The sequence below is a fragment of the Geospiza fortis genome, unplaced genomic scaffold (assembly GCF_000277835.1).
Source record: "Geospiza fortis unplaced genomic scaffold, GeoFor_1.0 scaffold130, whole genome shotgun sequence".
NCBI classification, from domain to species: Eukaryota; Metazoa; Chordata; class Aves; order Passeriformes; family Thraupidae; genus Geospiza; species Geospiza fortis.
The window spans coordinates 17,031,078-17,046,049 of NW_005054300.1; the positions used below are offsets into that span (position 1 = coordinate 17,031,078).

At 39.4% G+C, this 14,972-nt stretch overlaps 1 protein-coding gene across 1 annotated transcript in view; it reads right to left on the minus strand.

Annotated features, from left to right (window-relative positions):
- The window catches only part of LOC102039285 (rap1 GTPase-GDP dissociation stimulator 1-like), a 30,626-nt gene that overhangs the window by 5,605 nt on the left and 10,049 nt on the right, over positions 1–14,972 (minus strand). Inside the window, exons 2-9 of the mRNA XM_031062971.1 lie at positions 13,229–13,339; positions 12,250–12,372; positions 11,990–12,115; positions 10,320–10,448; positions 9,045–9,170; positions 8,173–8,316; positions 4,020–4,154; positions 1,515–1,640 (exon numbers count right to left, since the gene is read on the minus strand). Of these exons, the coding sequence (XP_030918831.1) occupies positions 1,515–1,640; positions 4,020–4,154; positions 8,173–8,316; positions 9,045–9,170; positions 10,320–10,448; positions 11,990–12,115; positions 12,250–12,372; positions 13,229–13,339 (1,020 nt within the window). The remainder of the gene's footprint in view (positions 1–1,514; positions 1,641–4,019; positions 4,155–8,172; positions 8,317–9,044; positions 9,171–10,319; positions 10,449–11,989; positions 12,116–12,249; positions 12,373–13,228; positions 13,340–14,972) is intronic.

A 14,972-nucleotide genomic window follows, 5' to 3' on the forward strand; every position in this document is an offset into this window, starting at 1 on the left:
GGCAATTAACTAATTTAGTGTGGACTTCTTAGTGGATATGTGTTCATAAGAATTTCAGGCTGAGTTAATTAAAGGCAGTATTAGTTCATGGGTAAACAGAATAGAAGGTAATTATGAGTGGGAGAAGTGTGTGTTCATAGGTGGGAATGGATAAACATTGAGTCTCCTACATATTTTATTCTTCTTTGCATTTTGATAATTAATTTGTTTCAGATTCAGAAGTTGTATCTTCTGCCAAATTCTAACTTTGTATTTGGGCTGGTAAATAAAATTTTCAAAGATAATTTAGTGTTTGATAATTTAGATCTATGTTACTGTGAGGTCTCAATTTTAAATGTTAGATGCCTTGTCACAATTGAGATACAACCTTGGAGAAATGACCTTACAATGACTTCTTCAAAGCCTCAGAACAAGAAGATGCTAGGTTTCTCTGTGTCTTGCAATGTTCATTTCCTACCACAGTGAAATGTAAGTGAAAGCAGCTTTTCACTGGACTGGAAGTAGAGCAAATTAACAGAAGGACTAGATCTAAATTTTCTGTCATGCATGTTAATTTGATAAAAGATGCAAATAGCTATCATATTAAGTGGTGTCTGCAGTAGTGCAATGGAGTGCAACATGGAATGTAGCAGGGTGAGGTTTTATCCTCTTCCATATAACTAATGAAGTAATGTCTGTAATTGTCCTATGTCAGTTATCACTTCCCATCACAAAATGGTCTATTCTAGCTATTCTAATTTTAATTTATGTTATTCCTGCATATTAGTACTGATTAGTGCCCTAGAGCAGCTGCTCTGGCAATGTGAAAGACCATACCAAACTGCACACTTGTTCTGTGTCACTGTCTGGTAACAGCTAAGTAAGCCTAAGGATTAATTAAGATATTGAAGTATATCTTAATGTAATTCCAACATTGCATTTTGAGAAACATGCACAATGATGTGCACAGAAAGATTATTGTTGCTTTTGCATACCCCCCTCTGTGTTAAACTGAATTAAGTACAAGTAGATAATCCAATACATTACCGTGGAAAGTATATTCAACATTTGAGCCACATGAGCAAGATAAAACTGGCAACATGTATAGAAAGACTGGTAGAAATTAATTTCTCCTGCCTTGCTCCACCCCAGCTCCCTTTATTCCTTTTGTGTTCTCTAGTTTTTTATTGATTTGCTGTCCTGTGAGCTGCCATTAAAACCTGGCTCTTTTTCATCACACTCAGGCCTTGCTGCTCTATCTCTGGTCAAAAATATCTTCTTTTTAGGCCTTTGCCTGTTCTCGCTGACTGCTGCAGATTTGTTCCATGCGGTTTGTTTCTCAACCACCTCTGAGGCTGACTGGGGCAGTCTGGAAAGCGTGCAGCCTCTGGCAATAATCTCTGCTGGAAGCTCTCCAGATGGAGTGGAATTGGGTTAGCAGGACACTCAGCCTGTAGTCTAGCACAGCCTGTTTTGCAGGGGAGGGGAGGAGGGGAGCTCAGGGTTGATCTCAGTGAACGTTGGCAGGTGCCTACCTTGACCATCTGCTAGTGTCCGTAATGTCCCGAGGAGCTTGAACTGCACAGGAGGGCTCTCTGACCTCAGCAGCGCCTCAATCCGCTCGGCAACACCTTCCTCCAGCATCTGAACCTTGCTGACAACTACAAAATGGGAAAGAGGGGTTGATGTCAGGCTTCGTAATAGCACAAACATCTGAAAATGTAGATATGACACAACTGTTGTGAATTGTGTGCTGTGTTAGGCTTCTAGTGAAAAGTCCAACTTGTTAGCGAGCTCAGAAATTAAGTCAGGGCTACCTGATTGCTTAGACTTCTCTTTTGGGCTAAAACTTTCATAGGAACTGCTCTTGGGTAGTTTTGGTCACTTTTGGTCTTAGCCCTGCCAAGAACAAAGTACATAAAACACAGCATTGTTGTTTCTCTTCCTTTTTGTAGTTGTAATAGATTATCCACCGACTTGCCCAGTCGCTTGAGGAAGCCTGTTTCTGTGCTAGCTCCTCTTAACTGGGGGGCAGAAGTGATTTACTCAGCCATATGTCTTGGAAATGGATTTTCTTTTTGTATTTGAGCTCACTGATGCCCTGTTGTTCATGCCTTTGTTTCTGTGCTTTCCTCTCCTCATTTTTGTGTCTTTGCTCCAGTGGTTGGTGCAGTAAATCCCTTGTAATAATCAGAAGCTTGTCTGCAAGGAGTCTTAATACTGCTTAACTGTGCTACCAAAAGCTGCTTCCTCCAGAGCAATTTTTTTTCTATCTTCTGCATGTATTTTTGGGGGAGTGGTGAGGAAAATTGGACAGTGAAATGAGGGAATTAACTGTTATATCCCTCATCCTTTTATTGGGCAAACTGAGAAGCACAGCCTATTAGGTAACTTGCTCTTAATGTTCTTGTTCTTCAGTGGCACAGACTGACTCCTTTTACTAGATCATAATGACTTTTTAATTTTTTATGAGCATCTGTTATCTTTTAAGATCAATGCTTGAAGAGTTTTCTGTGTCTATTTCCAAGTGTTCACCCATATTTAATTCATGTTTATGGATTTGCACTCAGTGTCTTTCATTTTTCTTGTTCAGGTAGCAGATTATATTGTTGAAAGTGATAGTGTTTGTGTTTCTAGAAGTGTTTTTGTTAGAGAATACCTAACAGATATTACAGGTAAATTACAGATATCTTTATGAAGAGATGATGAAAAGTATATTATGGGAATAGCATTTTAAGTGTCCACACACTTGGGAACATCTAAAATAGTTTGTAATAACTTGAACAGAAGAGATAATCAAAATGCTGTATGTTGGTGTAGCCACATTTCACCTCACAGAGAAAAGCAAAGCAATCTTCCCAAGAATATTTCTGAGATTCACGTTCTCTGAACCTCAGGGAAAGGAAAAACAATTCTTATCTCATTTGCTGTGCCTGTGTTTGTGCAAAAGTAGAATGCAACATGGAGATTGTTTACCCAAAGTCATGGTGTGTTGTTTCCTTGGCCTATCAAGGCCAGGGGTGTGTGTGTGTCGGGACTGTTGGCTGACAGTCAATGAATGCTGTGCAGTTGATTGCTTGGCAGATTCAGTTTAGATGTAATATAGTATAGAATAATATAGTATAATAAAGTAATTAACTAGCCTTCTGATAAGATGGAGTCAGATGCATCATCCTCTCCCCTTTGTTGGGGGTGAAAATATCCACTATAGGTATTTTATAATTGAGTTGAGCTTTTTAAAATCCAACTTCAAAGAACATTAGGATTTACTAGTTCTGTATATTATGAATATTAGCTTTATAGAAGAGAAAGTTAGATATCCCTACCAGGTGTCTCCACCCCATTCTCTGTATTTTAAGCTATGAACCCTGTTTTGATTTTTTTTTTCCTTGAGCTGCTGTGTGCTATTAGTATGAAACTACTTTAGCAGCTGATGATGAGATTACACTTCATAATATTTAAACTCTTTATGTAGATGAGGAATTGTGGTGGTGTTCACAGGGGTCCCAGGAAGAGGGAAGAGACGAGGATCAGACTCCATGTTTCAGAAGGCTGGTGGTTTATTATTTTACTATATATATATATTATATTAAAACTATACTAAAAGAATAGAAGAAAGGATTTAATCGGAAGGCTTGCAAAGAATAGAAGTGGAATGGAATGATAACAAAAGCTTGCGACTCTCAGAGACTTCAAGCCAGCTGACTGTGATTGGCCATTAGTTAGAAGCAACCACATGAGACCAAAGATGCACCTGTTGCATTCCACAGCAGCAGATAACAATTGTTTACATTTTGTTCCTGGGGCCTCTCAGCTGCTCAGGAGCAAAAATTCTAAGGAAAGGATTTTTCATAAAATGTGCCTGTGACAGGGAATTCCTGATGAATTATTCAAATAAATGTTCCTGCAGGGGAGGGGAGGAAGCTCAGTTGCCCCTCAAACCACAAGGGACTGGCCCTGGTGGTGGGCCAGGGCTGCAGGGATGCCCCGTGTGTGCAGAGGATGGCAGTGAGGTGAGTCAGGGGTGTCCAGCTGTGCACCTGGAACAGCGAGGCTCTGCAGGGCACTGAGCGCAGCCTGTTGGACAGAGATGTCCCCGCTCCGCACGTGCTTCTCCAGCAGGTCCAGGAGCTGGTGGATCACCCCCAGCTGGAACAGCCGCAGGCAGTTCCCATCTGGAGAGAGGCAGAACCAAGCAGGTGAGAGAGGTAAGAAACACAATGGTGCAAATTCAGAATTCAGGGACTCTTTGCCTTGACTGTTTTCATGTCTTGCTAAGATCAAAACTATGGCTTTTGCATGGTTTTTTGCAACCTTCAGCTCTTTAGAGAGAAGTGAGCATCAGCTACCTGTAAACTGATGCTGAGACAGACTCCAGTGGAGCTTAGCTGGAGTGAGCTTTCAAGGGACAATCACTGTCAAATTCAAAACTATAGGTTCCCCAGTCCCTTTTTTCCCCTCAGTGCTGCTGAATTTTCCACAATACATGTAGTAGAATAACAGTGGCATTTTCCATTTCTCACCAGGACAGTTTTAATGCTCCTTTAATTTTGCTATTCTACTGATTTAAGACACTATTGTGAAACCAGGGATCTTACCCACCAATGGTAAATCTGATTACTAGTTCTGTACTGTTATTCTTTGTTTTCCATGACATAAATTGTCATTAATGCTGCCTTGAAAGAATTAGAGTTAGATATTTCTTGCCTCTTTTGAGAAACACACTTTCTGAAATAAGAAGTCTATTTGCGTTGCACTCACATGAAGCTCGGAAAATGAGTTTACCTGGAGAGATCTGGTTTATTAAATCCCAGTGAAAGAGCAGATTTCTACATTCCACGAAAACTACCACTTTGCCCAGCAATGCTCTGCAGTATTTTGTCAGTGCATGTCTGGATCTCTCCTTCCGCCTTTGAGAACTTGCTCTGTTCAGGTGGCAGCTTTGTTTTCAGAAGCTGTTCAGCTCACCTTGTTAGGAAATGAGAAAGTTCTGCCAAAGAACAAAAGGAAGCCCTCTATGCTACAGATGACATCCTTTCTGAAGTATGCCATTTGTAAAACAACTTTATTTTGCTTTATGCAGTTTGTTATGCCTTAAGAGAAGTATATGCCTGACACACATGAACATCTCCTTATTGTATGCTTTTACCTTGTGAAAGCTGTTTGTTAAAAATGGCAAAACGGTCTCAACACTAAATAGAAAGATATATTCATCTGGAATAAGGAGTTTTCCATGGAACTGTACACACCTCATGCAAATACATGGTCTGGCCAAAAGTAGCTCTAGTACTTTGTTTCAGTAATAAGCAGATGGACTCAGTTTCTTCATGCAGAAAAGCCAAATGTTGCAGCTCATTTTGGTACAGTTTTCAAGAGCTCATGTATAACTCTAATTGGTTCATGACTTTCTTTCCACTCAGTTAATTAGTTAGAAATTGCTTGTATGTGTATGTATAAGACTCTTTCTTTACCCAGATGTTAACATATTTTCTTTGCAGATTCTCATGTGACAGACTGTTTTTTGCAGGTGCAAATGGTTCTCTTATCATAATAGTTTTGCTAACAGCTTCTCATTCCTCTGATTCTTTCTTATGGGAACTTAGAGGCTTAGCTGATAATTCAGCAGAGAAAGGCCTGACTTTATAGGGCCTTTTTTTTATAATTTCTCTACCTGTATGCAACAGTACTTGTGGTTCTAACTGAATTTACAGACTGAAGCATACAGACTTGTAATTTTTCTATGTATAGCATGTAAGAGGGGGCTTAGTAATTTTAACACTTGCTGGTTTGGATCTAATTTCCACCTCAAAGTCATAGACACTTCTGTTGTCTTTTGAATTAGTGCCTATTATTCTTTTCATCTCTTAACATTTCACTTAGTAGCCTGTTTTTCCTCTGTATTCTTACATATGTTAGATCAGAATTTGTCAAATGCTTGTAAAATGTGGTTGGATATTTTCATGAGAGAACTGTCAGTCCGAGAAATAGTTAGGATTCGACTCACACAGAAATCTTTTGATACCATTTTATGCATACATTCTGATGGTTTTGCTTGTCATTCTTCAAGTGTTCTCTTGCCTAGTCCTAATCTTTGGAGATTAGAGTATATGAGGAAAATTGCCCAGTCCTCTTTAAAAGCAGGTTCCATAGAAATAGGTCACCTCTTTTGGTCAGATAAAATTCTACAGGGAAAATATTTTGATCTTCATATAGACTAACCTTAATTGAACTTAATTTCTCTCCTCCCCCACCTCTCAAACTGAAGAATGTCAGAACAGTTTTTTTTTCCTCTCATGTAGTAAAGTGCAAATAGGCAGAGCCCATTAGTGGTTGCCTTGCTTTGATTGTCACAGAGCTCCAAATTGCTTTTCTCTCCTATGGAGTTTTTGCTTGGATAGCAGCAGAACATTCAATTTAATGGCTCATAGTTAAAGTCTGATAGGAACAGCCATTTTTCATAGCTGCAAAAGCTGTCTGTCATCTTTTCACTGCCTGGAAGTCATTTGATGCTGAGAACAGATTTCCATAGGATTTTTTTTCTCTCAGATTAAAAGCTGTGCATACATCAGTGGCACACGCTGAGGCATGAGAGGGATTATTCACTTCTTCCACACGAAACATCTCATGCTGTTGTGGGGAACATGGGGGGAGAAGAGTGAGTGACAAAGCAAGCCATTGAGCTGAGTAAATTGAAATAGCCAGTTAAAGGTTCTGGGGGCATTTCTGTGGCCTTTGGAGAGGCACGAGGCACAATGGCTGATTCAGAGCAAGGTATGAGGCAAGGAAGAAAGGGACTCCAGAAGGGTTGTGAGGTGGAGGTGAAGAGATGTGTGGATGATAGCTTGCTTTAAAAAAAAGCCCAAAACCAACATTCAGATGTGAGGGATTTTTTTCTAATAATTAAGCACCTATTAATGCGGAAAGTTGAGCAATTTTGTTAATTGAGTTTGAAGCCAGTACAGTAGCTATCAGTGAGATAGGACAGGAAGTGGGGGGGGATCTTTTGCTGACTGATTGAGCACAGCATGCTTTCCAGGAGTCTGCTCAGAAGAATATCTCTTTCTCTCTGCAGAGTGTAAAGGCTCATTGCTTTCTATAATAGGAATTGAAAGAGAAAATGGCCTATCTTGAGATTTCTTCCCATCTCAATGTCTGAGTAACCCTCCCTTCCTAAAAGTAATTTAAAACATAACTCAGCAGTAACTCTGTGGATTTTTTGTTTGGGCTTTTTGTTTGTTTGGGGTTTTTTCTGTGTGTTTTTGGTCGGGTTTTTTTGGTGTGTGTTTTTTTTTGGTGTCTGTTTTTTTATTTCTAACAAATATATTTGCCATTAAGTATTTCCAGAGTCTTCTCTCTAATAAAGTGTGGCACAGAAAAAAGAATTGCAAAGGCTTGCATACTTGATCACCCCTTTCTTTACAATTATGCCCCCAAGTTATTTTAGTATCAATAGCATCTGTAACTTAAAAGTATGCAAGTCTCTAGTCTGCAGAACAGAAAGTAACAATTTCAGAACCAGGGAGTAGTGAAATCTGTTAGTGTTGGGTTTCTCTGCACTCACAAACAGTAGCTTTCCATCTTTGAAGGGTAGAGAATAACCAACCTTACAATTTCTTTTGTAAAATTAGCAATAAGCCTTGCCCTTGTCTTTGTACCTGCAAGTGTCTAGATGTGGTGCATGTATCTGTGTTCTTAGAGATGATGCCACAGCCCTTAGCAAAAACCTGCTGTATGTCCTTACTTGTGTTACGAGAAATAAAGAATATCTCATATCTGATTATGATTAACCCCCAAACTGGACTGTTCTATCAGTCAGTGATGATCACTGACTGATCAGTTGTTGTTAAGGTTAATAATTGAAGACCTTTATGTTGTTGATTGCTTTGGGGTTGAGAGTGGTGGCATGCAGTGTAAGTGGCCAGTTCTTGATATTTTATTTTTTAATCCATATTGCCCAAAATGCAGCATAGCAGTAATATAAACTAAGTTATTGGTAGACACAAGCACTGGGCTATAGGCTATAGAAATGAAAGGTGTCATGCCTGAGAAGAATTCCTGCAAGGATGGTAAAGGAGATTGTGAATGGGTCCCTGATTAAGTAAAAGGAACCAACAGAAATGGAAACTCTTCTGCTAAATAGACTTTGGGATGTTGATTCTTTATGTACCTGGCCTGTAATATCCCCCTTTTTACCTCCAAGGAGCAGAGAGACAATGAGATCCGATGCAGCCTTCACAATGCATGTATCTTCAGCCTGGGAACTGCCTTGGAGCCTCAGCAGGATCTCAGACAGCACCTCTGGCACACCTGCATCCACCAACTGCACTTTCAGAGCATCTGTAGAGATCACAGTAAAAGCACATTAAAAGCTTCTTGTCCCTTTGTGGAAGCATTTCAAGCAAGAAAGCTGAAATCTTGAACTTTAGCCAGTTGTTTTTCAGGTGCAGTCATTGTTATGGTTTTGTGTGTAACAGCTTTCTGGAGCTAGGATGACGCTGAGGCAGAACAAGCAAAGCTTTCTGCACTGGTCGTTGACATGTCTTGTGTTGCCAGTCATGAGCTTTCATATTTTTAAAATCTGTGCCAGATATCTAGGTATTTTTAGTGGAGCAGTGTCAGTGCTTGTTGCACTGCTGCTTAGAGTATGCATCTTCACAGTCACAGAATATCCTGAGCTGGAAGGGATCCACAAGGAGCAGCAAGTCCAGCTCTTAAGTAAATGGCCCAAACAGGGATTGAACTGGCACCTGGTTGTTCTGATCTTTAAAATGAAAAAAAATCATCTGTGCTGCTGCTTTCCTCTTACCCACCATGGATAGTAAGTGTGAATCTGCTGTCTTTTGGATCTACTGAAATGCATTGGAATGGTGCTCTCTCCTTCCTTTGTTTTTCTCACTTGTTCATGTGTTGTTCGGGCCAGGTTCTCACATGTTCTTGGGGCTTATTTCTCCTGAAAGGGTTGCTCGTTCTGTTAGCAGGATCCCATTGCAAACTTGGAACCCAGAGCTTAAACCAGTACAACAGCCAGTCTCCCCTTGTTCCACCCAGACCAAAAGGAGCCTTACCATTTTCTGCAAGTGCTTGCAGGACCTCAAAGACAATTTCTAACCTCTCGTGGCTCTCAGCTCTCCTCAGTTGTTTCACCAGTTGTTCAGCAACTTTTGTCATGCTTAGAGCTTCCTTGGCTGAATCTGTGTATGTGATAAAGTCAGGATTTTTAATTTTTATTTGATTAAATGTTTAAAGATATCTCCCTATGATTGGAAGTGATTAGACACTGTCTTTGAAGGCTTTTTCTGTTCTTGTAGACTCTTCTGTTTCTTTGGACAGCATTGAGACAGCAGAACTCTATCCCTTCTCCCCCCAGGTTCTTTAATTGTTTCTCTGTAACTTTGGGTGTCAAATTAATCCCGACTAAATTTCACTGACTCGTACAAGTCCATCTGTAGTATGATTATTTAATATAACAATCGGCACATTTTGTACCTGCAAAACCTGTCAGTTTCCTGTAGCAGTATATTTTTTGCCTTGATTAGGTACTTCTAGCCTTGCTGGCATCCTAAATATCTGCAAGATGTATGTTGGCAAAGCTTGCCTGTTTGCCATATAATATATTTCAATTGAATATGGTATTAAATAATATAACAGATATAAGAAGGACAGACTTCTTTAGAGAATAATGTGACAGTGTGATATCATGGTCCCCTTCCCAGCATATCCCCCTAAATGCAGGAAGCAGTAGATCAAATTTTAGCCAGACCATATATGGAGAGTGGTAATAACTTTGTACTTGATCTTTTTCTTCCATTACTACCCACAACTTGTCTAAAGTAGGGCAAATATATTTTAAATTAGTGGAGATGCATTTGCTTTGAAAATTGTGTAAATGAAAATAGAAGCTGTTTTAGTAAGATATAGAAACTTAATTATTAAATAGAAATTAAATTTTAATGAACAAACTTTTAATGTACCAAATCTGAACTAGTTGAAACTGTCAATTTATCATGTGAAATTATGCCATCTCTTCATTTGGGGTCAAAAACTGGCTGTTAAACTTGATTGTTTTCATGTAATATAAGGAGTTGCTGGTACTCCATAAAAGAGTAGTTATTTTTCCAATCCAGGTACTGTGGCCAGTTCCTGATTAGATATCAGTAATGTTTTGAAAAAAAAGCCCAAACACCAGCCCTAACCCACCCCAAAAACAAAGGAGAGAACAAAGCTCACAAAGCTGTGGACATGGAAAGGCAGTGACAGTGTGGAGATGATATTTTGCTCGAAGATGCAGAAACTTTAAAAAAAACTTAAAAAAAAAAACTTTAAAAAAAGACCTTACTTACCAAGGTCTGCCAGATTGTACAAGGCCAATAGAGCAACGTGGACAAGTGGTTCACTCTCTGCATAGTCAGTTAATATTCGGACCAGTGATGGGATCACTCCAACCTTCACCAGCTCTTCCTGAAGGCTGCCTGGTCAGCAAAGCAGAGGTGTTGAAGGTGGTTAAATCAGGAACTGATTAAATCAGTTGAAAGGGTCCAACTGAGATGCTCAGCAGTGAGGCAGTCTGGTTGTTTCTCACACTGTTAGCTGGAATTTGTAAAGCTTTTGGTGGTGGCTCCAGGCTAATATGAGTGTGGAGGAAATGCAAGTTTGGGACAGATTTTTGCTAAACCTCCTGGTTCGACTTTGACTTAAGCTATCAAGCCACTGTCTCCACCCATGTGTGCTTGCTGAGAAAAACCTTGATAACTGTTTTCTTTCTGTTTGTAGTTTGTTTTGTAATGAATGAAAGCTTAATATCTGAAATTATTTTGAGGGTGCCAAGAACTGTAAGATGCTAAGTTGCAGCAGTGTCTTGCTGAGAGCTGGGCTGCTGCTTGGGTGACAGAGTGCATGGCAGACACCAGACAGGCTCTGGTGCTGTTGTAGCACAGGCAATTGGAATTCAAACAGGGAATTGGTGAAGTTAATTTTTCTTTTCTTTGATGCATTTATTGCTGTGTTAGTAATAGGATTTATTAAAGCATGTCACAGTCGTCTTGGCAAATCTGTGCTGGGCCTGTGCTCTGCCAGAAGGGAAGCAGATGTGCAGGATGGCCATATGCTGCAGCAGTGCTGTGTACAGGAGTTACATGAGCTGGGAATGGAATTTTAGGGAACAGCTTTTTTAAACTATTGTCATTCCCTGACAAATACATCTAACTCATGGGGAGGTTAGTGGAATCTATACCAGGTACCTATCATGCTTGGATTTCATAAGAACAGTGAAGGAGGCAAACCCACAAATTTCTAAGTAAAGTTGTGCAGATCCGCTCTAGAAGGATAAGAGAAGATAGAATGAAGGCAGAAAGTAATGGATATGAGATACTGGGTGAAAATTTCCATATCACTTTCAGTATACAGTAAATATTTTGGGCAGTCTGGGAGATAAAGATAAAAAAAATCTTAAACTGTTTTGGGCAAGTAAATGAAAATTGTTTAACCTTTGAGCCCAGCTAGCAAGCTGGTATCCAGGGAATTTGGAGCTTAAAGATCTGCATGCAAGCAGTGGTTCTCAGAGAAGACTATTCCTTGCATAGATAAATAACTCAGTATTTTTTATCTCTTTTTTTCTAATACCCTTTTTAAACAAGTGCTTTCCTCTATAGATGTTCTTATTACTTTGGAAGAAGACCAAGCTACTCAGGATTTGGACCCAAGGCAACTCTGCAAAATTGGTTAAGATATGTGTGAGGCTCTGCTCCTCTTGTGATTTCAAAGCAGTTCTGACAGAGATGTGCCGTTTAAAGTCAAAAATGTAGGGGGGAATCCCAGAGTTCAGGCAGCGCTTGGGATCATTCAGCCCAGTGTCTGTGAGCTCTGTGAATTGCATACCTAACTGGAGGCTGAGGTATGCATGAGCATGATGTGCTCAGGTCTCATAAAGTTATTATGAGTTCCAAGTTGCAATGCCTTGTAAAATAATGCCTTAGAGCCAGGGAAGAGCAGGTTCCCTTCAGAGGATACCTACGGTTATCGTAACAGATGCGGCCAATGGCCCTCCCAGCGTGCAGCAGCATTTCTTGGTCTGTGCTCTCCAGCAAAGGTATCAGTGTTAAAACCAAATCTGCTTCAATACATGGTATCTTCATTTCCTCTGTGTAGATAAGAGAGAGGGAATGAAACAATTGCAATAGCAACAGCTGGTAGCTGTGAAACAAAATTCAAGAGTGAAAACATGAAGTTAATGTGCTGTAAGATGCCTTGCAGTAATATTTGAGCATGACTTACCATTTTTGGCTATCTCTGAGAGCACGTGGGCTGCTTTCACTGCACATCGTGGATTGCCCTTCAGGATTTTTGCCAAAGTTGGGAAGATCCCACTCCCTCTGAGTAGGTGGAAGGACCTCTGCTCTGCAGCGATAAGAGTGTTAGCAGTACCTGCAGTAGGCTTGCAGCTGTTTTATTCACATGTTTCTTTGTTTCCTAGAGTTCTGAGTGGGTATCTGTGGGATCCAAGCTTCCAATTTAACAAGGCTCTTAAAGGCTGTCTGAGTCTGAATGTATGGGCACAGTCATCTGCTTGAATTGCAGCAAGTGTGGTTCCAGCTGATTACTCTGCTTCACGCTGAATTCAAGCAGGGGGTGGCCAGGCAAAGAAGAAAACAGTTTCATCTTCTCTGACTATAAAAGGATGCCTGCATAAGGCATGGGAAGTCAGGGATTAAGAGGCTATTCCTGAGGCATGGCCTAGCAATTAATTCTGCAGGTAGGCACAATATCTTTTATTAGACTAGCAATTAGAACAGACAATTCCCTTGGCCTTTTTTCATCAAAAAAATGGCCAGTTGGCCTGTAGATAGTAAATCACCATCTGCCAGGAGATTCAAATAAATGCAGGTTTATGTCATTTTAGGAGAATGTGCAAAGGCTTAAGGGACTCTTGTATAAGTAGACTAGAAACTACTTTTAAAATGCCTGACCTGATAGGGTCACCCTAAATTAATCCTAGGAGTTTGTAATAAATAGAATATTAAACCTGGAATTTCTCTGGAGCTTTTGGTATTTTAGTGACCAGAAACTTTATCTGGTCACGGGTAATTGTGTGAGTTTTATACAGAGAGAAAAAAAAAGCAACACAGCCTGAGGACAGCTATAGTTCCAGTAGCAATCACTTCTTGAAATAGAGATTATCACAATAAACAAAACCTGCCATGAATTCTTTTGAATTGTGCAAATGGTTAATTGGTGATCCAGAGTGATACTTAACTATCTTCAGTAATAGCCAGGAGAATCCCATTCAAACTTTCAAGGATCTGATCTTCAGCTTCTGTGTCATCTCCACAAAGCCCAAGGTATTCCAGGTGCTTATTCAGGGTTTCTAAACAGAATGGAATACAAAGCTTTGGTGATCCAGCATGGAAAATATTGTGTTCCTTGTGGTAGTTCTTTTCAGTACTAATGTCTTAATATAAAATAATTTCCTGAGGGCTCAAGATCTAAATATGCTCATTTATTCCAAGAGCATGAGGTCAAAGGTGGAGTCACTTCTCAGACAGCACACAGCTCTTGTGCAGGCATAAACATGCAGGGATAAATTCTATCTGGAAACAGAAATTAACATATAATAACTGTGGCAGGGTTTGAGGTGGGGAGGAGAGAGGAGTGATTACAGGACCCACATCAAGCCTGTCATTTCTAAATACCTGTTTATCATAAAGACAGAACTTGCAGCTCAACTGTGGCAGTGGCCAGTAGCAGGCCCTGAAAGCATGCAAGAAACAGATGGGGTAAAATACTTCTCCCTTTGTTTCTGGCAACTTTGGCCTTTAGAAACATACCTAGTATTTACACCAATATATATCTAATACATACTGATCAACTTTCATTTGGATTTTTCTTACCAGTGTAAATTAATTAATAATTTTTATCTCTACACCACCCAGTTTCACTGTTGTAAGAGAAAGATACTTCCCTTTGTTTTAAAATATTTACCAAAAAGATCAAAGTTGATGGCCTTTAGTTGCTGTCGTAAGAGAAAGGAATTATCCTTCACTATTAGCTCTTCCATGTCTGTCATAATCAGATGGATTTTGATTGTAGTCCTCCTTTGTAATTCCTCTGTCAATATGCTTAGTATTTACAGAAAATGTTATTTCTAGGTAATTTATAAATATATTGAATTGCACAGGTTCCAGCAAAGGTAACCTCTAATAATTTTGCCTTTCTATTGTAAAAGCAGCCTTTATTCAACTCTTCAGACTTCATCAGATAATCATCCCTCATATCCCAAGATAACGTAGATAAAGGTTATTGAAAGGTTTGTAGAAATTGAAATGCATTAACAGTATCTCCTTTATTGACCTTCTTACTGGCTCCTTCAAAATATGTTTAGACACAGGTTGAAACAGGTTGTGGAGGTTCATCCCCACAAAAGTCAGAGAGACCATCCTTTTTCATCATGTCTGTGTTTAGTATCTCTGTGCTTTACTATAATCCTACAATTTCCTTGTGCAGAGATCAGACTTCTGCATTTTAATTTCCCACATTCCTTGCAACTGTTTTTGTAAACTCATCCCACTCTTACTGCTTCCATCTTCGTTAATGCTGCTGTTGATCTCAGTGCTGTTCTGCATGTCACAGTTAATGATGTAATGAATCATCTTTTAATCTCTTATAAACTCTGTAATATAGCATCCAATTCTGACAGTTGGTTACCATTTATTTTATTGTTTTGGTAGGAATTTTCTGTCCTTTTAATACGAATTTTCCTCCATCTGCTTCCTAAAACAAAAAGACCTAAAGTGGCTGCAATTAATGTAAGAAATATTGCTGGAAATCTGATGTCTTAAGCAGTTAATATTTAGGATATAATGTAGAATGCTACCAAAACTGTAGTAAAATAGCATTTCTGCTTTACAAATGCTTTCATTGAAAATGTTGATTCATGAATCATGCCTCAGAAATTATTTTATGAGGATTAAAAATGGATCACTTATTTTTGTTTGGTGAAC